Source organism: Ctenopharyngodon idella, chromosome 4, assembly GCF_019924925.1.
Source record: "Ctenopharyngodon idella isolate HZGC_01 chromosome 4, HZGC01, whole genome shotgun sequence".
NCBI classification, from domain to species: domain Eukaryota; kingdom Metazoa; phylum Chordata; class Actinopteri; order Cypriniformes; family Xenocyprididae; genus Ctenopharyngodon; species Ctenopharyngodon idella.
This window is the reverse complement of record NC_067223.1, coordinates 2,808,919-2,831,554: the sequence shown is the minus strand read 5'-3', so window position 1 is coordinate 2,831,554 and position 22,636 is coordinate 2,808,919. Positions and strand designations below refer to the sequence as shown.

Below are 22,636 nucleotides of genomic sequence, written 5' to 3'. Positions count from 1 at the left end.
TGAGTGAAGACACAAGCTGAAATGACATTTTCCTGAAGAGAAAATGACAAGTCAACGTTTCACCTCCATAAGAATCAACGAAAAACAGTGTTAGTGTATTTCTGCATGTTTTATTTTTTATGCTTATGTGTGAAGTTTAGCTTTGTTTTGCTGTTTCTGTCTATTGTCTAAATATCTGTTGTTCAAGTGGCCTTCTGCTGTCTGCAATCTTTTTGAATCACTTTGAACATTGTCAAAATCTTATAATAACACCAAGCTGATCTAATTTGAGAGCTTAAAACAATCTTTTCTGAAGTCATAAAAATTTGACCCACATCATCACTGCAGGCCTCACAAAGTGAGTCACAATGCAATATATATATATATATATATATATATATGAAATGTAGTGATATACGGGTCATAAGTAAGAGCTCTCAATGGACCCAGGATATCATCTGGTTATAAATCTCAGAAAAGAATAATACTCTACAGTAGAGCAACACAGAGAGAAAAGTATCTCAGGCTGTGAGGCGATGCATGTAATATTCGTACAGGAAAAAGAAATAACATTAAACCTCTAGAGGAACTGCGGCGAAACGGTGACTGAACTTTTGATTTACTCAAACAAAGCGCAATAAAGACCCGCTGATTCTGGATGAGCCGTCGGAGCCTCTGGGAGTTTTCAATGTAGCAATACAGAGAACGGCACCTCCAGTAAGATATAAAATCACGTCACATCCAATTGAAGCGTATAGACTGAAATTTTAGCGCCTGTGAAGGTGGTCTTGTTTATGACTGCCACTGACAGGAAGTCTGAGTGAATTCATAAACACAGTTAAAGAATATTTGTGACATTCCATTAGCTGCCATTATATCTGGAAAATTCATGACTTTTATAAGGTATTTTCAGAATGAAAATGGTAGAGAACACAAGCCATAAATCTAGTTTTTACTTCTGATATTATAACTTGAATATAAAGGTTTGATTTGCTCTAATATCTGGCTGTGTGCAGGCAACACATTTATAATAAAAGGCTGTTATGATATTCTGTAAAGATTCTATCTCTGTGAGATGATTTTGTTTTTGAAACAATGTACAATGTGCAAGCCTTTATTCTTTTAAACCAAGACTAAAACTGCTCTAAAAAACAGTTTAGCTATAGCAATTTCCCTATAAATAGATATCTGAATTTAATTTCAGCCCTGTTTTCTTTCAGTCTCTGGTATCTTGTTTTTAATCAATAAAGCACACAAGGAGGTTTTGTCAGTGTTTGTCTTTGGCTGTACAGTGATCTGAAGCCTTTCTTTGCAGCTCATAAACACTGCTGGGTCATTCCTGTGACATTATCATCACCTAAACCATAAAAAGACATAAAGGTCAAACACATTCTTTTATGTGCTGCTCATCCCTGAATATCGAACTAAACAGATTCTTTTTATTATCCCAGCAGGACTAGAGGTCAATGAAGGACACATCTGGCAGATCCAAACGTCTGCTGTCAGGTCAGAGCAAAATGGTACAATTTGAAAGACAATTAAGAACAGAAAATTAGTCAAAATTATAATAGTATCAAACAAAAAGTATCAAAAGGATGCTAAAACAGCATAAAAACAGTCAAGAAGAAAGGCAGCAACTCTAGCAGATGCATTTCAGAAATAATTTCTTTCCATCTGCTGACTGTGACAGTCGTACGTGAGAAACTAAAGCATTTTAGGTGCACTTTCATGAGCTCTAACTGTCTGTCAGCAAAATAAACCAACCTGTCCACATGATGATACGTCTAGCAGGAGGGATTGTGTTTAGAACAGAGACTTCCTGTCTGTTCAGACGTGATCAGAAACCTCACACTGGACTCCACGGGGTAATAATTACAGAGCCACTGCCAGAGCAATTGAGCCGTTTCAGGGCAAAAAGAGTGGAAAATCTTTGACTGAGCAGGTCAAACACTGGCTGAATCCAGCTGTGTATGTATTTTTCACATGTTGAAAGCAAGAATATAGGCAAAAAAGCTTAAAACAGAGCAACCTGCTGCTATGAGAGAAGCTCAAGTCATGTTAGAGACCTCAACAAGTCATTAAAAGCACATTATGTGAAGCCAAGGTCAATATGTGACACATTATATGTGTAATAAAGCATATGTGTGTGTATTTAAGGTCTCTATCTGTCAATTTTATGGCACAATTTTGAAGCCAGCAAACAAATATCCAATGTGCTTGAGGTTGCCAACGTGTGATGAACTGTGTGTGTGGTCTTTCATGTGTTTGTAGGCATACGGCCAACTGTTTGGCTCAAAGACAAAAATATTTTCCTAAAAACTGGGCAAACACAATATCTTGTGCAGGGTAAGACCATTTTTTCAGACACACAAACACACACACACCCACAATCCTGTTTATTCTCCATTATGGTCATTAGTGCCTGCCAGCGGCTTGGTGTGTTTGACAGTGTGATACTGCATACATGCATGTGAACATTGCTGTGGGCAGCAGGGAAAACAAATTAGATGAACAAATGTGTGTTTCCATGGACACTTGGAATAGAGCTCCTACTGTATGAATGTTGGCAGGGCTGAACATACTAAACAATAACCAGCCTTTTTTGTTTGTTTGTTTTTACAATATTTGTATGATTTTAGCAATAAAATGGCAGTAATTATAACAAATCTGTTGTGAATGTGTATCATTAACCACACCCGGTCATACAAAAAAAAATCAGTAATCATGTTAGTTATTACACTGATTTTATGTCTAACAATCCTTATAAATTTGTATTTTAAAATTGTTTTGAGTTTTAAGTGAGTTGTTAACTCAGTGAGTGATGAGATGTTTGAATGATTTAGACCATGAATAAGCCCAATAACCGATTTGAAGATTGATTCTGTCACAGAACATTAAAAGGAGTGAGGAGAAGCTGAGCTTGACTAAAAGCTTGTGTGTGTGTGTGTGTGTGTGTGTTGTAGCAGCTGGACCAACCAGTCACACAATTATTCATTATATTTAATGAATAATCCAGCAAACCCCCTCTCCCAACAACAAAACTATGCCAAAGCGTCTGTGACAAGGCCCCAAAAAGGCAGAACAGCATGCCAGCGAGATGAGACTGGTTAACGACATTAAAAAAAAAAAAAAAAAAAATGTTGAAGGCACAGACTCATAAGGCCCATAAAAAAGGACTTCTCTCCATTAAATCATATGCAAACCTTCTATAAAATGAACATGCATATTTCCAGAACATTGTGTGTACGATTATTACTGTCTTGTATAGTGTATTTTGTATTGTATACTGTTTTATGCATGCTTTATGATAGAACCACTAGTTAATGTAACCTCACCTATACCATGTTTGGTATCTGTGAATTTCAGTTATCTGAATGATCATTTATATGTTAATACCTATGCAACATTTTAATATTATAATGAATCTTTAAAAGTTTCTCCATCAACACTCAATTACATATGCAAAACACCATGCTCGAAGACAAAGGGTCGTAAACTTTGCCTCCGAAAGTTTAAGTTACCATTGGCTCACTGACCCCCTGGAGGTGTGACCTCCGTGTAAGTTAAAGGGCACCATTTATCTTCGGCTCTTGTTTTTTCTTCCTTTTTCTTCTTCTGGTTGCTGTTCGTGTGAAAAGACTGGAGACATCCAGTCCGACCACGTGTAACAGACGTAGGCTAGTAAAGGTGTAAACCTCACTCCCCTGGACTCAAGAGGTGCTTTAGAGACTACGGTCTTTAGCCTCCTTGTTAGAGCGCCCACCTCCCATGCGGACTGGCCCGGGTTTGCGTCCCGCTTGGAGTGGGCAGGTGCGAACTAGAGGGGCTACACATGGAAACTTTCCTACAGTACGCAGCCGGAGGGGCCTCAAGTTACAACTATTGTAACTTCCTCGACAACGACTCAGGCTAATGTCGTAAGTTCATCATAATTTCTTCATTCAATGTGGAAGAAATTAATTGCAACTTCAACACCATTGACTTACTGAACCATCAAGACTTTCTCCTGAGACTGCATCCGGATGCTTGTTCAATGGCTTAGGCATTGCAATTATCATACAGAAGTCGCCAACTTTCTGCAGAGTCAGTAGCTACAGACCTCCAAACTTTGTGTGGCTTTCAGATTAGCTCAAGAACAGTGTGTAGAGAGCTTCATGGAATAGGTTTCCATGGCTGAGCAGCTGCACCCAAGCCTTACATCACCAAGTGCAATTCAAAGCGTCGGATGCAGTGGTGTAAAGCACGCCACCACTGGACTCTAGAGCAGTGGAGACATGTTCTCTGGAGTGACGAATCACGCTTCTCTGTCTGGCAATCCAATGGACGAGTCTGGGTTTGGCGGTTGCCAGGAGAACAGTACTTGCCTGACTGCATTGTGCCAAGTGTAAAGTTTAGTGGAGGGGGGATTATGGTGTGGGGTTGTTTTTCAGGGGTTGGGCTTGGCCCCTTAGTTCCAGTGAAAGGAACTCATAATGCTTCAGCATACCAAGACATTTTGGACAATTTCATGCTTCCAACTTTGTGGGAACAGTTTGGGGATGGCCCCTTCCTGTTCCAACATGACTGCGCACCAGTGCACAAAGCAAGGTCCATAAAGACATGGATGAGCGAGTTTGGTGTAGAAGAACTTGACTGGCCTGCGCAGAGTCCTGACCTCAACCCGATACAACACCTTTGGGATGAATTAGAGCGGAGACTGTGAGCCAGGCCTTCTCGCCAACATCACTGCCTGACCTCACAAATGCGCTTCTAGAAGAATGGTCAAAAATTCCCATAAACACACTTTTAAATCTTGTGGGAAGCCTTCCCAGAAGAGTTGAAGCTGTTATAGCTGCAAAGGGTGGGCCAACTCCATATTAAACCCTACGGATTAAGAATGGGATGTCATTAAAGTTCATGTGCATGTAAAGGCAGGCGTCCCAAAACTTTTGGCAATATAGTGTAGATGAATAGCACTGATCCTGATTGTAAGCTTAAACTTGACATAAACTGTAAACTTGTCCCTCAGATCTGACTTGTTGATTGGAATGTTGTACCAGGATCAACAAAGATGTTGATCCAGGAACATGTTGTGCTTGACAAAATCAGGTTCTGCGCACATTTATGTGAACTTGATTCTGGTCACTGCTTGTAAATCAACGTCACTGGTAAACCCTATGTTGTGGAGACAAAAAATGTCCCCACAAGGATGGTAATACCATAAACTATTGACCTTGTGGTATATATTTTTGGACCCCGTTAGGAAAACAGCTTATAAATCATACAGAATGATGTTTTCTGAAAATGTAAGAATGCATAATGTTTTCTGTGAGGGTTGTGTTTAGGGTTAGGGGTAGTGTATAGAATACAGTTTGTACAGTATAAAAATCATTATGTCTATGGAAAGTTGCCATAAAATATGGAAACCAGTGTGTGTGTGTGTCACTCTGTAAATTTGCTCACCTGTTCTTGTTGCTGGAAATCCAGTCTGAAATGAGAGACACAGCTTGGCGGTGACAGTGTTTGCTTCCAAAACTGCAGGCCAGCATGATCACCTCTCTCTGCAGCTCTCTGAGGAGGAAAGAGGGAAGGATACCAGTAGGGAAGTACAGCAGCAGGAAGTTAAAGATGGAGGAAGGGGAAAATGAAAAATTAAATATGTGTCTACTGAGGTCATTCCCATCTCTGGGGTGGAAAATGTCTGGCTTACACTTTGCAATTTGGTGTTCTTACTTAGACTACATATAAGTTTGTAACTGTAATATATAATTCAGGAAAGATGAAATTCAAGACTCACTCGGCCTGATAAGCCGCCTGCATGAAGGAGCCTTCAGGGGAAGTGGTTGGCCAGCCCAACTTGTGATACTTTGGTTCCACCTGTCTTAGAACATAGTCCTGATGAACAAAACAAAACAAAGAAAATCATTAAAGCAAAACAAAACAACAAAAAGCGAAACCAAACAAAAGTGCAAAACAAAACAAGAGGCAGAAAATGAGTGAGACCGGGTTCAGACCAGGATTTACATTTCTCTTGAAATAACAGTGTGTTGTACTCATACTTGTACTTTGTAAATGTATAAAGCTCACTCCCAACTACATCCAGACCATTTATGAAAACTAAGCAGCAAAAATGGGTCATTCAGAAATATTTAAGATTTTATGAATTAGCTTTCAGTTTTAAAACATATTAGAATATTTACATATGCAAGTGTCTGGCCAAATAATTATACAAGATTTGACTAACAGAAGCTGCTGCCTCATTGAAAGGGAATGAGAGAGAGAGAGTATTGATTGAAATTGAATATATTGAGTTGTTTTGTATTGATTTTATACAGTATACCTATGTGTGTGGTTCATGTAAACCCTATGTCCCCAAAAGGTGGCTATATCCAAAATCCTTGTCCTTGTGGGGACATTTTTTGGCCCCTATGAGGAAAACGACTTATAAATCATACTTTTTGAAAATGTAAAAATGCAGAAAGTTTTCTGTCATGGGTAGGTTTAGGGTTAGGTCATAGAATATACAGTTTGTACAGTATAAAAATCATTACATCTATGGAATGTCCCCATAAAACATGGAAACCCAAAGCTTGCATGCTTGTGTGTGTGTGTATGTGTTTTGACTCGCCATACGGTTGAGGGAAATGTCGCAGCAGGTAATGTCATGGCTAATTTAGCATGACTGCTCTCCTTCATGCCCTCTTACTGAGACGAGTGAATGATCACAATTAGACCCTGCTATGCGTGATTCAATTCTTAACACACACTTACACGGATAAAAGCACATAAACACTGGTACAGCAGTAGAGGACATTGTTTTCCATACTGCGGTGGACCATACAGCTGATCAGGTGTGTTTGTCGAGCTTTTACTACAAAAACTGAGTGATGTGTTATTGTTTAGACACCTGATCACATGATTTGAAAGCACCTGACTAATTTGCTCCAGCTGTTTCCTGTCTTGCATTACATGCTAAACATCTGCTCTGTCTCACAGTAAACACAATAAAGGAGAGTTACAGAGAGAAGATGCTATTAAATTCATCACACACTCACTGCTGACACTAAAGGGTCGTCCATTACAGAGGAGGGGCAGAAATGACTCATGCGCACTGAGGGATTGTGGGTAGGCGTGTGAGTGCTATTCTGAATAACAAAGTGATAAATGAATATTAAAGCAGGTGGACAGGTAAAACAGAAGCAGGAGAAACAGAGAGACTGTCTGACACTGTCATGTTAGGCTGTGTTCAGAATGAAATACTACCATACTGCACACTGAACAGTAAACACTGCATACTGCATACTATTTACAAAAACAGAAAAATGGTTTTAAAGTGCATATTCTGTAAAAATTATTAACATTTCTGAGTCTGATCAAATAATGACAGTTGATATTGTGCAGGTTTCATTCGTCACACTGGAAATTGGAGATTGAGTCAAATGCATTGCATTGTATTTCACATAGTGTGCCCTCATTATATATACATGTAGTAGGTCATCTGGTAATTCCACACATGAAAATTTGAATGCTACTCACAACATACATACTGCTTACTGCAGAAATAGTATGAGAAGTATGGTTTTCTGGACATAGCCATTTCTGTTTGAGTTTCTAAAATGTGTCTGGGAACATTGTGAACTGTTGTTTTGGATGATGATCAGAGGAAGTCTTAAGTTCGATCTGTCGAGTCATCTGAGATGTGCTACTAGATATTATCTGTGTCTTTCTTATTGCACTAGTCAAGGTTAAAATACAACAGACAAAAAAAGACTCACGCTGAACAGGCTGTGGTCTTCAGTGCGGTCCAGGAGTTTGTCCAGCTGGTAAAGAGCTCGACTAGCAGCGTGCCAGGGCAGAAACTCAGTCTCCTGAGTCAAATATGAGATCATCTGCAGGGGGACGTTTTGGGGCAAATACCCCGCTCTAGAGAGAAGAAAGAAAGAGGATAACAGCACATTTTAAGCATATTTCCCTTCGGTAGACACATCGTTATCATTTGATTACAAACAGTTCATTTTGTTCATCATTATTCGTTTAGAATAACTGCCAGGCATTGTGCTCTGCGTGGGGAGTCATAATGTGCTGTAAGAAACAAAAAAAAAAACAGCTTCTCCTGTATGGCTACAGTCGTGTTCAATTTGCATAAATCCATAAAACATAAGATCTCTTCTAAAACACAGACATGAGCATTAACAGCACATATCCACTGTCATTTAGAGGAGCACATCAAATCCCAGATGTATTTCAACAGGACCTTGGGCTCTAGTCAAATGAGACTGTGTTTCTAGGCCACACATCGGTGCTTCTCCATTTATTTTTGTTCCATGTTCTCTACCAACTTTCCCTTCAAACTCCCACAACTTTCCCATGAGAGCGGAAACAAGGAAAAATGGCCGATATCCTTAGAGCAAAAACACTAGAGAGACTTTACAAATCAGCAAATGCTTTGGTTTTTGCTGTAAGGCTCAAAATAAGAACACTTTAGCAACCACATAACAACGTTTGAGTACACTAATTTATACATTTAACTTAAAATTTTCATGTAATCTCAATGTGAACATTTTTATTAATGTAAACATAGCTAGCTATAACAAGCTAGTTCAGAAAATGTTAACTTGCTAATTTGCTAACATGTTAACAATAGTATAGCATAGTATAGTATAGTTAACAATAGTAACATGGTATAGCACTTGCAGAATGAGTGCAGCAATATAAAGCATTTAACATACTTGCTCTCAAAGTAAGCCGCATGCACCTCTTGTCATGATGGTAACTCTCTAAAAACACATTAACAGAAATTCTTCTAAATTAGCATAACAAAACATTAATCACCACTAAATCTCCCACTTAACATTAATCTTGCACAAAAAACATTATATAATATTTAAATTTAGCATTTACTCTCCCTTTTGAGTGCCATGGGCAAAGCATACTGGGAAATAGAAATCCCATTCAGTTTCAGTTAAACTTAAGTTAGTCTAAATTAAAAAAAAAAAAAATAAGTTAATAAAACTGAAAACAATGAAACAGTTCAGTTTACTTAAAATATATCAGTTCTGTGAACTTGAAAGAAAAAGAAAGTGCTAAATACCCATAAAAGTTAATTTGACTGAACTAATTTGTTTAATTTAAGTTTGTCCTACTCAAACCAATTAATAATTTTGAGTGTTAGGGTTAACAGTGAAGCAAGCACCACTCAGAAAAAATAAAATCTAGTTGAGATCATATTTATGTTCCAGCTTAAAGGCCTTACTCTGACTCATAATGCCGGAAATTAATCTTCATTTCTCATAATTTCATGCAGGGCACATAAGCGCTCTGAATCAGAGGTCAGGCGAAAAAGGAAGTGATCAGACTTGAAAACGGACTCATTAAATTCCAGAGGACAGATTCACCCAACACACATTTAATTGGGACATTAATCACAGTTACTCACAGACACCCACTGTTACCCAAGGAGGTTTTTAACATTTCCAGAGAAACTGATTTGCATTAACATTAGCAGGAGACAATTGAGGATGTTAAGAATTAGAAACTATTTCAACATCTCCATGGTGAAGTAGCAAATGCATTTAGGATATCAAGCAAAGGTAAATGAATACTGTTTAACTGAGAAGAATTTTAGCTCAAAGTGTTCAAAGAGGTTTGTGTCTAATTAAGATCAGGAACTATGTTCTTCTTCCTTTGAACAGCCTGTTAATATATTCTAAAAGGAAGGAGAGTCATCAAATTGGATATTAGTGTAAAATCTTTGCTCTGTGATATTTAAAAGCATCCAAAATATTCATAAAATGAGAAAAGCTAAAATGTTAAAGTCAGAAATAATTGACATTCAGTGCAAACCCAAAGCTGAGTAGCTATTAACCTCAGGCATGCATTAATTTCCAATTATTAAGCAGTTTTAAGGGAACAAAATTTAGTTTTTACCCTGATTAACAGATGTATGTGTGCTTATCTCAAAACATTTTCAAGTTTTTTTTTTTTTTTTTTAAATCGTATCCAAGCTGTCATTAACCAGTATCAATCATTAAACTGTGGTCTAATGAGTAATAATTGTATTAAAATAAACGATTAATCAGTCTATAATGATGCCAAGGCACTTAAAACACTCATTGGCTGTCATTCTTTCACTGATTACATGGAAATATTCAATGTATATTCTCAGGATTGATGTGCACACAAGATATGAAGGATGCAGTTTTGAGTCAAGAGCTTTTAAATCTTCACATTAATTACATTGCATGTGCATTAATTACGTTGTGTTTCCAATTTAGCTTCAGTGCTTAAAGACACAGTAGAACATGATATTAAAGTGTGTATAAAATATTAAAGTATATTAAGTATATTCTTCTTCAGAGGGAAAATAAGAAATTTAAAAGCATTGCTTCATAATACTGTCATTCATATTTAGAGACACTTCCATTATTACCACATTCCGACAGCAGCGACTGGAATAAGGCCATTTAGTTGATCCTTTCCATAAAAAACTTCCTTTTTCTATTATTCAGGAGAAATATTCATTAAAAATAAAAGAAAACAGCATGACCATAAAAATATCATGAGGCACTGACGTTTTCCCTACTGTTGGTAAGCACAGTAGTGAATGAGCTGATCACTCTCATGCTTTTGGAACGTGAAAACACACACACACACACACGCACACACACACACACACACACACACACACACACACACACACACACACGACATTGAAATAACATAACAGTCTCTGAAATAAATCATTGACTTCTAAATTGGCCTGTAATTGTTGCTCATTTAGACGGAGCTTGAGCAGAGCATTCCAAGCAGGCCTATTAAGAAGCTCCATCACTGAGACTCAGAGTCAAATGAAAGCTCACTCTGTACACAAAAAAATATTGTGTCAAAGGAAAAGAATATGGAAAAGTAACCAAAATAGTCTCCTCGCACTGTTCTTTAAATCTTTCTTGTTGTTGTGTGAGATGCGTTGTATGTAAGAATTGTCGACAGGTGTTGTGATGTTTCACGAGTGCCACAAACAAAACAACCTTCTGTCTTTATGGCAACAACCTGCTAATGATGCTAATGTCGGGTTAGGAACAGATCAGCGTTTCTAAGGAAGTTCAAAACGCTGTGTGTCAAGACAAGTAGCTGGTGATCACAGTAATGACTGTTAACAGCAACTGTTAATTGCTTGAAAATTTACTGAAGCAGACACATAAAACTGGGGTATTCACAAAACATCTTAAGGCTAAACGTAGTTCCTAACTTGACGATTTAGGAGAAACTCTTAAAAATAATGGGCATGTCAGTCCTAATTTTAAGACTCCTTTACACTAATAGTATTTCAAAAAGCATTTTAGCGCTAAAACCATCGCCTAAATCTGTGAAAAGTTAGGGGTAGTCAAGAGGACTCCTACTGTAAGTCACTAAGACCAAATCACAAACAATCCTAAAATGGCTGTTGCTGGGAGTCCGCCTCAGCAATCCGGCCAAAGATACTGTATGCATTGAGGCAATAGGGTGCTGATCCTTTTTTTTTTTTTTCATAAATGCAATAAATATTTTGATTTATAGATTTCAATCTGCGATGACATGACATAAAGTTTCATTTATGTACAGGCAAAATGTATTGAATGATGGAGAATAAAACATTGCGGTCAAGTTGAAAATAATATCCTATCATTGCCGCCGATAGGCTTGTGGGCAGCTCGGGTGACCCAAGTTTAAATTTCGGCCATTCCCGATCCTGTGCTGTCCGAAGCGAGGCTCCGAGCTCGGAATTTAGCCCAAACCCAGAGAAGTCCCGCATATTCTGGGAATAGAAACCAGCTGAGAGCGAGGAGTCGGTGTGGCGGAGGGATGCAGAGTCGGCTGTGTATACAGTGCTCAGCCTAAATGAGTACACCCCCTTTGAAAAGCAACATTTTAAACAAATATCTCAATGAACACAAAAACAATTTCCAAAATGTTGACAAGACTAAGTTTAATATAACATCTGTTTAACTTATAACATGAAAGTAAGGTTAATAATATAACTTAAAGAACAAAATGTTCAGTCTTACTCAAATTAGGGTGATGCAAAAATGAGTACACCCCACAAAAAAAAAAACTACTTCATCTAGTACTTTGTACGGCCTCCATGATTTTTAATGACAGCACCAAGTCTTCTAGGCATGGACTGAACAAGTTGGCAACATTTTGCAACATCTATCTTTTACCATTCTTCAAGAATGACCTCTTTTAGAGACTGGATGCTGGATGGAGAGTGATGCTCAACTTGTCTCTTCCCCATAGGTGTTCGATTGGGTTCAGATCAGGAGCCACTGAATCACTTCTACCCTGTTCTTCTTCAGAAATTCAACAGTGGCCTTAGATGTGTGTTTAGGATCATTGTCATGTTGGAACAGTGCACGGCGACCAAGGGCACAGAGTGATGGCAGCATCTTCTCTTTCAGTATAGAGCAGTACATCTGTTAATTCATGATGCCATCAATGAAATGCAGCTCCCCGACACCAGCAGCACTCATGCAGCCACACATAAGGACACTGCCACCACCATGTTTCACTGTAGGCACCACGTATTATTATTATTTTTTTTGTATTTCTCACCTTTGTGACACCATACAGTTTTGAAGCTATCAGTTCCAAAAACATTTATCTTGGTCTTATCACTCCAGAGTATAGAGTCCCAGTAGTCTTCATCTTTGTCAGCATGGGCCCTGGCAAACTCTAGGTGGGCTTTTTTGTGCCTGGGCTTTAGGAAAGGCTTCTTTCGTAGACGGCACTCCTTCCTCTGCAGTGTACGCCGTATTGTGTCACGGGAAATAGTCACCTCAGTTTGGCTTTCCACTTCTTTAGATAACTGCAGTGAACTTGCATGCCGATTTTCTTCAACCTTTCTCATCAGAAGACGCTCCTGTCGAGGTGTTAACTTCCGTGGATGACCTGGACGTCTCTGTGAGATGGTTGCAGTTCCATCTTTTTTAAATTTTTGTACCACTTTTGTTAAAGTATTCTGACTGATAAGTAAAGCTTTGCTGATCTTCCTGTAGCCTTCACCTTTCTGGTGTAAAGAAATTATTTTCTTTCTCAGGTATTGTGACATTTCTCTTCCATGTGGTGCCATTGCTGACAGCATGAAATGGGAAGGGGTTTTAACACCCTTTTATAGTCAACTGTCTGCTGGACACCTGTGAAATGAATAATTAGACTCACCTGTGGTTGAATTCTTGTTAAATTAGACATTTTTAGTCTAAAATTTAGCCTTGCTTCAGAGACTTTCAGTGGGGTGTACTCATTTTTGCATCACCCTAATTTGAGTAAGACTGAAAATTTTGTTCTCTAAGTTATAACTTATACTCATTTATGCTGAGCACTGTATATGCCTCAATCCTCTTGAGCTGATTAGATAGACCATTTGAACATGCTCCTCCCGAACTTTGTTTATAAAACATGATTTGTTGCTTGAATTCTGCAATCTCTCTCGCATGCAGACATGTAAGAGGATGACAATTAGCTGAACATGTTTAATTAGTGGCACTAAGCCTACATTTTAAAATTTGATTATGGCAACATTTTTATTTTAAAATCTTTATTTGAATATGGCAACATAATACCTCGTTCTACAATATTTCTATGAATAAATCACTGACAGAGACTCCTTCCTTTTCATCCAATCACTGTGGGCATAGCTAGTAAGTGTGCTGACATCATCCATAGCAACGAGGTCAACCTCGAGGTCAAGCCACGTCATGTCATTGTGTAGAACGTCATGTCATTATGTACTATGTCGCAGAAGTTAACGCTTTTTGCTTGTACGACGAATGCACATGGCTGTCGCTCTGGAAGCTTGTTATTTTACTTCCCTTCCCTTTGTTCGATTCCCTTCAGAAGGCCTTTATTAACCCCCTGGATTCATTTTTTGTGTGTGTGTGTTTAGAATTTGGGCAGCCATTCTATTGTTGACTATTATAAACCTGGGAGGACTAAGGATATTTGTAAATATATTTCCGATTGTATTTGTCTGAAAGAAGATAGTCATGTACACCTAGGATAGCTTGAGGCTGAGAAAAAATATTTGGATAATTTTCATTTTTGGGTGAACTATCCCTTTAAGCACATTTTATTATTCTATAGTGTCATGTATAGTCTTTTAGCTTGTAGTTTGCCTTGTTTAGTTCTTGTTCTTGTATTCCCTTGCTAGTCTTGTTATTCTGATTTTCCCTTGTGTATAAAAGCCATGCACTGCATCCGAGATCGAACACTTCCCTACTATGTAGTACGCGAAAAACAGTAAGCCTAAAGAGTAGTATTTCTGAATTTATAGTATTCACGAGTTCACCCTTACATATAATCGGATATATAAAAGTATGCATATTTGCCTTGCTGTCCGAGGGGAGGGCTCCAAACTCCGAATTTGGTCCAAACCCAGAGTACTGTCCCCATCCCTGGTTGGGAAAGGAAATATTCAAATGTGAGGAGATGGGGTGGTGAAAGCATGCTGGAAATCTGTCCTCGGAAAAAGGTCTTCCTTTTTCCTGACAAGCCTACTGCGTTTTGAATTATGGGTGACACTTCTGGTTTGGGGATCTTCCATTCAAAAAAGCTGAAATGAATCATTTCAAAATATAAGCTTGCACTACAAATAATCATTATCCGTCAGTTTGAATGAATGAGCTTCATGATTTATTTTCAGACGTCAGAAGAATAACGTAACGCTTGGAATTTTAATGTGATGTGGTATCACAAGAATATCTATGGCAAGAGCTATTTTCAGTTGCTGCTTTTTTCTTCCTGATTATTTTATTGTTTTCCCTTTGTATTACGCTGTAACAGTATGAAAAAAGACAACATATACTCTGTATTTGTGGTCTGTTCTTCTGATTTAATTTACGATATATCCCATGAATATTTCACTGGAATGCCTCTCTGCAATCTCTCCCCAAGTTTTTCTCCCCAAATCCTCACGTCTCTTTCCAGGTTTGTTTTTACATGGATGCTTTAAAATGTAATTGTCTCATCTTTTCACTTATAATTCCTATAACAGCATTTACTGGAATGTTTCTAAAGCAGGTAAATACAATTCATTATCTGTCAAAATGACAGAAAGCACTTTGAAATATTATCACGCAATGCTAAAGTTAATGAATGTTTTTGAATAAGGCAATGTATATTACATAATACAGATATATATTACCACAGTGATATTTAACCCATCCATAATATTTCTACAGAAAGAATCGTGCTTTTGGGATTATTCATGGTCTGTTGAATGTACTTTGTTGATGCTTTTACACTTTTAAATTTCCTTTCAATGTTCGATGGTTGAACAGTGGCTAAAAAAATATCATCTCATTGTGCCAATTTTTTTTATTTATTTTTTTTAAAAGCATATTATTGTGTTCATAGAGCGAACATTTCACTGATTGTTTACAGTTTAAAGTAAGTTACACCCATAATTCACCCAAAGCATCATGGGGCGTAGGAAAATGGTGGATATATATATACAGTACCTCCTCTCGTGCTAATTAGGTCGATTATCTGAACATACTCCTTCCGAACTTTGTTAATAAAACATAATTTTGAAAAACAGTAGCCTGGATGACCTATTTCTTCCACCGAGATTCTGAAGTGTGCATTCAGTGGACACTTTACTATCCCATGAGGCCACGGGAGAGGATTTATGAATGGCAGTGAAGCAACACAACTGACAATGTTAGGTCACATGACATGGTGGATGTAGTACGTCTGAATTTCATTTATACTACCCATATTGAAACTACATAGAACATACTTTTTTAATGATTTCAAGCTAAATTCAAATTCAAACGTAGTACCTACTCAGACATGCGATTTCGGACACAGCGCTAGTGTTTGCTGTGTTTATTTGTTGGGTCTTGTCCTTGTTTGTTGAGTTTGAAGTTTTCTAGTGCCTATGGTTTTTATCTTTCGTTTATTATTATTAGTATATCTGCATTTGAATCCTTGGTTGTCTGAGTTCACCCCAACATCCATCCATATAATACAAGTAGGACTATATTATATTATATTATATTATATTATTTTATATTCTTCACTAACACCAGCTTTCTTCTTCTCAATTGATCCAGTAATTCATAATCACAATAAAGGCTTTGTGAGGCAGTATTGATCTGTGTGAGTGACTCCCATGAGCACCAGGGGCATTTAATTAGGTAACATCACTCAAGGCAGCAGTGCCCATTCAGTTTCCTCATTCATATGAACACCCTTTATCATCCCAGTAATTTACCAAGAAATGAGACATTTTACACATTGTGATTAACAATGATGCTGTTTTTAATATGCAGGTTGGCATTTTCGCTTCTCGAGAACGTAAGAGCCAATAACCACCTCCACAGATCTGAGCCCTGAGGTTGAATAAGACATCCTGTTAACATCCGCTTGTTTTTATTAAGAGTAGCTGTAAACAAAAGAGACAAACAATATGTACAAACCAGACTGAAATCAGGAACAAAAGGATTTGCCTTCAGTCCTGTTAAGTTTCAATTATCAAGCTCTTCTGTAAACAAGGCCGAGCCAAATAAACAGGCTAAATGAACATGACGTACTACAACGCAGGAGGAACAGGTTTCCTTTCTCGGCAATAATGTGACAGCGATAAACACAAGTTTCCCTGCGGGTTTGTCGTCAGTTGACTGAATCATCATGGTTAGGAAACATCTGTGGTCAAAAACACAATTCTCCACATGCCTGTTAAAGCCCCGTCTAGCTCAACATGAGCCGCACAGCACCGGCAGATAAGCCTGTCGTTTCAGTATGATGAACAGCGGTGCTAATGCTAGCAGAGCATCTGGCAGCTTCCTCATTTCGTTTGGTAGAACAATAAAAATGACTGTCCAAAATGAATTAATTTTACAATCTGTACAAAGCAACAACATTCAGTGTTTAAAAAAGTCCACCAGTGAAACCCAAACACTGATTTGGCTTGAGAAATGAATCAGTTGGTTTGTATCATCTACAAAGTACCTGCCAGTGATTGAATATTTCCTTCATTAAGCAGAATTAGTGAGTGTTTATATCAAACAGGGAGAACCCTGGGGGGAGCAGTCATTTCTGAAGGGACTATTGGCAGCTTGGCAGCCTGTGGCACAATAAACTCTGTTCTTTCTATCTACCTTCACTGTTCTTTCTCTACTTCCTCTCACATTAATGGACATGTGTGAGTTTCCAGCTAATCATGAAGCTCTGAAGGATCTATACAATGAGACAGCAGTGGAAAGGCGGGGAAACAGAGGTTTTCCCTCACTTTCTTATTATCCTCTATCGCAGTAACGGCTCAGTAGTCTCACCGCAGGTCTCATCTTGATGAGCTAAAGGCTTTTTCTTCAATAACCCCTTCCCGACTAAAGGAGAAAAGAAGATCAAGAGTACAGTACAGAACAAGAGCTGCATCTGTCAGTAATGAAGGTCCAGCTGTAGTTGACTGGATCCGACTGTTCTTTCTATTGTGATGGATGGCTTTATCAAGATCCTTTCAGGCTGACCAGAGGAAAACTTTTCCAGAGGACATTTAGGTCTGGTGCTAAATTTCTGTCTTTCTCAAATCTATTTGAATGAACAGTTCATTGTCTGAACAATCAAAATAAAAAACACAATGACCTCTGAATTCAATTAAAACAAAAAACAACAACTAGGAATCAACTCATAATAATAAAAAAACAATTCGAATAAATCAATAATTCATGATTCTGAATTCTGTCATGACAACTCTCGGGAGTTAATTAAGTTAATTAATTAAGTTGATTAAGTTAATGTATTTGGTCTTCGGAATAGATCTGCTACGCAGCTGCTGCAGAGCAAGTACCGAGACTTGCTACTGCCAATACATTCACAGACAATGCTGTGAGCATGTAAGACATGCTGCTGCTGCACATGTAACATACATCTACACTGGTGGAGCTGGGGAAGGAGGAGGGTTCTGAAAGCACGCTACACACTGCTAACAGCAAACAATGCAGGTATTTTAAGTTTGAGCAGCAAGCTCATTGGCCGCTGATGCAACCGCAACCAATCAGCTGTGCTGTGTAGAAAATGATGTGATCGCTACCAAATGAGTAAAGACCTATCAGCCTGCACCATCTAGAGTTTCATGGCAGAACTAGTTAAAAAAAAAATTTTAATACTACATGGAAACAAATATAGCTTTAACAAATATAGTATTCCATTCATTTTTTTTTTTTTTTTTTTTTTAATGACACCCACTGCTGCTAATTGGCTAATTCTCTTGGATTGATTACTTAGGAAATCAATTACTTAGGTAATTACTTAGGTATTCCTGTGTCTGGTGTTATAGGTGCATGCGGCTTCAGATGATGTGAAACAAATGCTTTATGTCTATATCCAGGTTCCTCAATTCCAGTCCTAGAGGGCCACTGCCCTGCAGAGTTTAGTTTCAACACTAATCAAACACACCTGAACAAGCTAATCAAGGTCTTCAGCGTTACTAGAAAATTGAAGATAGGTGAGTTTGATCAGGGTCTGAACTAAACTCTGCAGGACAGTGGCACTCCAGGGCCGGATTTGAGGAACCCTGATCTAGATGGTCCTTTTGTAATCTCATCTCAAATAATGTCTCGGCTGACCAGCAGATCAACCAAGATGGATGTTAATATGAACGTCATCGAGTCTTGCAACACTTTCACATTCATACAGATCTGTCAGTCATGATGTAATCTTTTGAAATCCCAGGAAGATGAAGATCCATTTGTACTGACTTCTGTAACGTCTGCTGTAACTTTAGGTTCCCCCGTGTCTGTTCTTTGATGCTTATGATGCATTATCATTAAGCTAATTTTAGGAAAATCAAGTTTTAGAAATGTGTCATCAAAAAATGAGGTTTATTATTATTAAAATTGACCTTTTTATAAGGAAAATAAAATATCTTAAAAGCAGGTCTAGTTTTGTAAAAGTAGGGAAAATGAAAACTTTTAAACAATCATTATTGAGCTTTCATGGAATAACAAAATAAATCGGTATATTTAGTTAGAACAATTTATTTATTTATCTTAACTATGATAAAAATGACCTGTTTTATCATAGTGAAGTTCATAGAGATGCAATTTTCTTTTAATTTATTTTAAAAATCTTGATATTTTTCTTGCTAAAAATCCAGACTTGGACTCAGTAGGCCTTTATACTCCAAGAGTTTTTCCTCGCCACTGTCACTTTGTACATTCTCACTGTATGTGAACGACCTCCTGAAATAATGTGACAGTTACTGTGACAATAAAAAGCAGAACACAATTAGCCTGAATCATCCAGGAGTCTCTGCAGGGGTTTGAAGGCTGTTAAATGGATCTCTAGTGCAGGTATCAAACTCTCTGAATGACTCTGCATGTTTCCAGAGGGGTCGTGTAACAAACTGAACCCACCTTGCCAGGTTGAAGACGTCATCAATCAGACCGGCCCTGTTGCCCACGGAGATGATCTGCCGCGAGAGAACAGCACAGACATTTACAATGCAGCAAGAAGTGATGAGAAGAATGAGAAAACGGAAGAAACGTGACAAAAGGGGGAAAGAAAAACTTAAAAGAAATGCTTTGGATGAAATGATAAGTGTCAGAACGACTGACAGAGGAGGAAGAAAGAAATACCGTTGGGTTGGTCATCAGCTGTTGAATGAGAAGTCTCCAGTTGTGGAGGTCGTAGTTCACTCTGAAGTAGCCCGTTTGATTGATGTTGCCCAGCAACCACGTCTCACCGCCCACGTGACCCACTCTGTGAGTCTCTATAAATACAGCAGTAAAAAAAGAACATGAAACAAACGTTTAATGACACTTCTGACAGTCACTGTAGCTCAAATCACATGAAACACAGACAGATGTGAATATATTCAGATAACAGGAAGTTCATAATAATAAAATAATAAAATAAAATAAACAAAATGTATATAAATCTGAAAATTAAACCAGTCACTATATATGGACTGATATATTCTACCTGACAGTGAACTTGCAAAGCTTTTTATGGATATCAGTGTTTAAATTATCAGCACATTTATCATCTTTGGAATGAAGTCATAAAATCAGTCCTGCATAGAAATATACATTAAGAGACGATGCATTCAGCATTTTGTATGTACAACATCTGTAATCTAATGTGTTTGCCAAGTTCTCATCCTGTAAAATTCCAGCCAGACCTTGTGCTTGTTCATGGGTAACAAATGCACTGGTTAAGTGTTTTCGAGCGCTCATGGACTCAATGGATTTGCAGTGTATCGTGATCCAGGAAGCATCCAACCGTCAGTGGACAGATTGTAAGAGTCTTGCGGTGAGTTAATGCATATAAATGGGGTCTTTATGTTACAGTCTGTGTTTCCTTCAAGAGTCATTGTCTCCGGGTCTGTGTCATCTGCATTGTAGCCCTGATGAGAACTGTTTTTCAGGGAAGGTGAGCAGAAAATGGAGGCTGTTAAATGGTCTCATAATCAGGGGAACTCTGAGCTCTGAGCCACACGGATCGCTCACAGAGCAAATTCAATTCTGGGTCTTGGAATTTGACTCGCTGTGGCTCCTTCCAAAGAAAATCTGCCTCGTTCTCCCAAAGGAGAAGAATGGAATGGAATAGAATTGAATATAATGATGGTGGACGTGTGGCTGCTGCAGCAGTGTGTGAATCACTGAAGAATAGCATTGAGGAGTTTAGTATAAAGGAATTTACATAAATGCAGGTCTTGAGAGCTGAATTAGTCAAATTTAACCCCTAAGTGGGTTAACAATTAAAATTCAGTTTGACATTTTGGTAAGTGAAAAGTGAACTGTCCTGACATCATAATGAAGGAAAATCCTCATTATAATAATACAATTCTTGAGAGTCAAATCGTGAATAACTGGTACCTGTTTTATTGGAGACCCAGATGATGGTGTCTGTTGATATGTGACTGGAGTTTCCCACTGCGAGCGTCAGCGGTATTTGCCACTGGAAGCTGAAATGAGACAAAGAGAGAAACAGATGAAACACTTCTGTTTGATCTCAGGGGTTTAAAAGTCACTGCCGCACATACATACTGTATGATGCGCATAATGTGATACATATGGACGCCCACGACTTAATGGGATTGTGGGATATATTAGAGTGATATCCTCTGTGTCTCAGCACCAGCAGGCAGAGTGACAAAATCAGGAATATCAGATGATTGTGAAGCTCAAAGAAAGCCCAGCAGTGTCAAAGCTCAAAGAAATCAGCTTTCATTCTTTCCCAGAGTGCTTTGCTCTCTCTCTTTTTCTCTCTTGTCACACACATACAGCTGTGTATCACTCGTCACCCGATCGCTGTCATGTTCTGTGTCGCCACCTCATTTTGATGTCGATTCATCTGTGAGTTTGTGCTTTCATGTGCTATTGAGTGTGTGCATGAAGATCTCTAGGTATGAAAGCGCATCCAGTCAAACCCTGTCTGACAGCTGTCACACTGGATGGCCGCCCCTCTTTCAGCCTGTCAAAATGGCTGGCACACAGGTGGACGAGGTCTGCTGTCTGCCAGTGTAAATTACCCCAGACAACAAGAGCTCAGCAGAGCTGACCAAAAGCAATAAATACTGTAACATTATGAAATCTAATGTAAGAATGAATCATATGAACACGCTCCAAACAAAGTATTTGAACTTTAAAAATTTCCCCTTCCTCAGCAAAGCCATTCTATTGGCTGAGAGAATTTTTCATAGGTGCTCTGGGAAATTCAGCTGATCCTTGACATGATCATGGGCAGCGCAGTCAATTCTGTGCTATAGGTTTAATGTTATATTGCTATTTAATGTGTTTTCAAATGTTATAGATTTATGTGAAAAGTTATGCCTACCAAAATATACTTGGACATGAAAGTCTTGTCAATGATCTTCAGTTTTGTAAATCAACAGATTGTTAATAACTGAAGAATATGTAAGTATGGTATTTTAGGGTAAAAAGTGTCCCTTCTGTTGAGGCTAAAGGCACAGTTGGCTGGCTTTTTCAATTGTTGGCAATATTATTATCAAGTTGGGTGTCCACCATATTTATAATGTAGCCATCATATTTTAAAATGCACATTTTACTTAAAGGGATAGTTCTGTCATCATTTACTCCCCCTCAAGTTGTTCCAAACCTGTATAAATGTCTTTGTTCTGCTGTACACAAAGAAAGATATTTGGAAGAATGTTTGTAACCAAGCAATGGGGGGCGAGATCTGCTTGGTTACTAACAATCTTCCAAATATCTTCATTTGTGTTCAGCAGAACAAAGACATTTATACAGGTTTGGAACAACTTGAGGGGGAGTAAATAATGACATTTTCATTTTTGGGTGAACTGTCCCTTTAAGGTGTGCCTTTAGCCCCATTGTACTCCATTCAGTGCCTGATAAGAAATGACAGAACAATGCTTAATGGTGTTTTCATTCTTAATCGTGAAAATATGTTAATGAATGTCTTTTAAATTGCATATCGCATCATATTATCAAAGATAAAAAATTAAAACACCATCCCTTCTTTTGATTAGCATGGTAGCATCTATCTTAGCATGCCACTAACTTCTTAAGAAAAGCTTTTTTCATTAGCTAGAACAACAGATCACAATAAGCTGTCTTTTATCTTGAGGCAACATGCTAAAAAACACCCTGACAACCACATAGCAACACCCTGGCAAGCAGCCTCGCATTGTGACAGTGAACTTTACACAGGCACG

General features: G+C 38.1%; 1 protein-coding gene across 1 annotated transcript in view; it reads right to left on the bottom strand.

Annotated features, from left to right (window-relative positions):
• The window catches only part of LOC127511012 (thyrotropin-releasing hormone-degrading ectoenzyme-like), a 140,806-nt gene that overhangs the window by 11,230 nt on the left and 106,940 nt on the right, over window positions 1-22,636 (bottom strand). The window contains exons 10-15 of the mRNA XM_051891272.1: window positions 20,817-20,905; window positions 19,575-19,708; window positions 19,353-19,408; window positions 7,734-7,881; window positions 5,756-5,853; window positions 5,422-5,529 (exon numbers count right to left, since the gene is read on the bottom strand). Of these exons, the coding sequence (XP_051747232.1) occupies window positions 5,422-5,529; window positions 5,756-5,853; window positions 7,734-7,881; window positions 19,353-19,408; window positions 19,575-19,708; window positions 20,817-20,905 (633 nt within the window). The remainder of the gene's footprint in view (window positions 1-5,421; window positions 5,530-5,755; window positions 5,854-7,733; window positions 7,882-19,352; window positions 19,409-19,574; window positions 19,709-20,816; window positions 20,906-22,636) is intronic.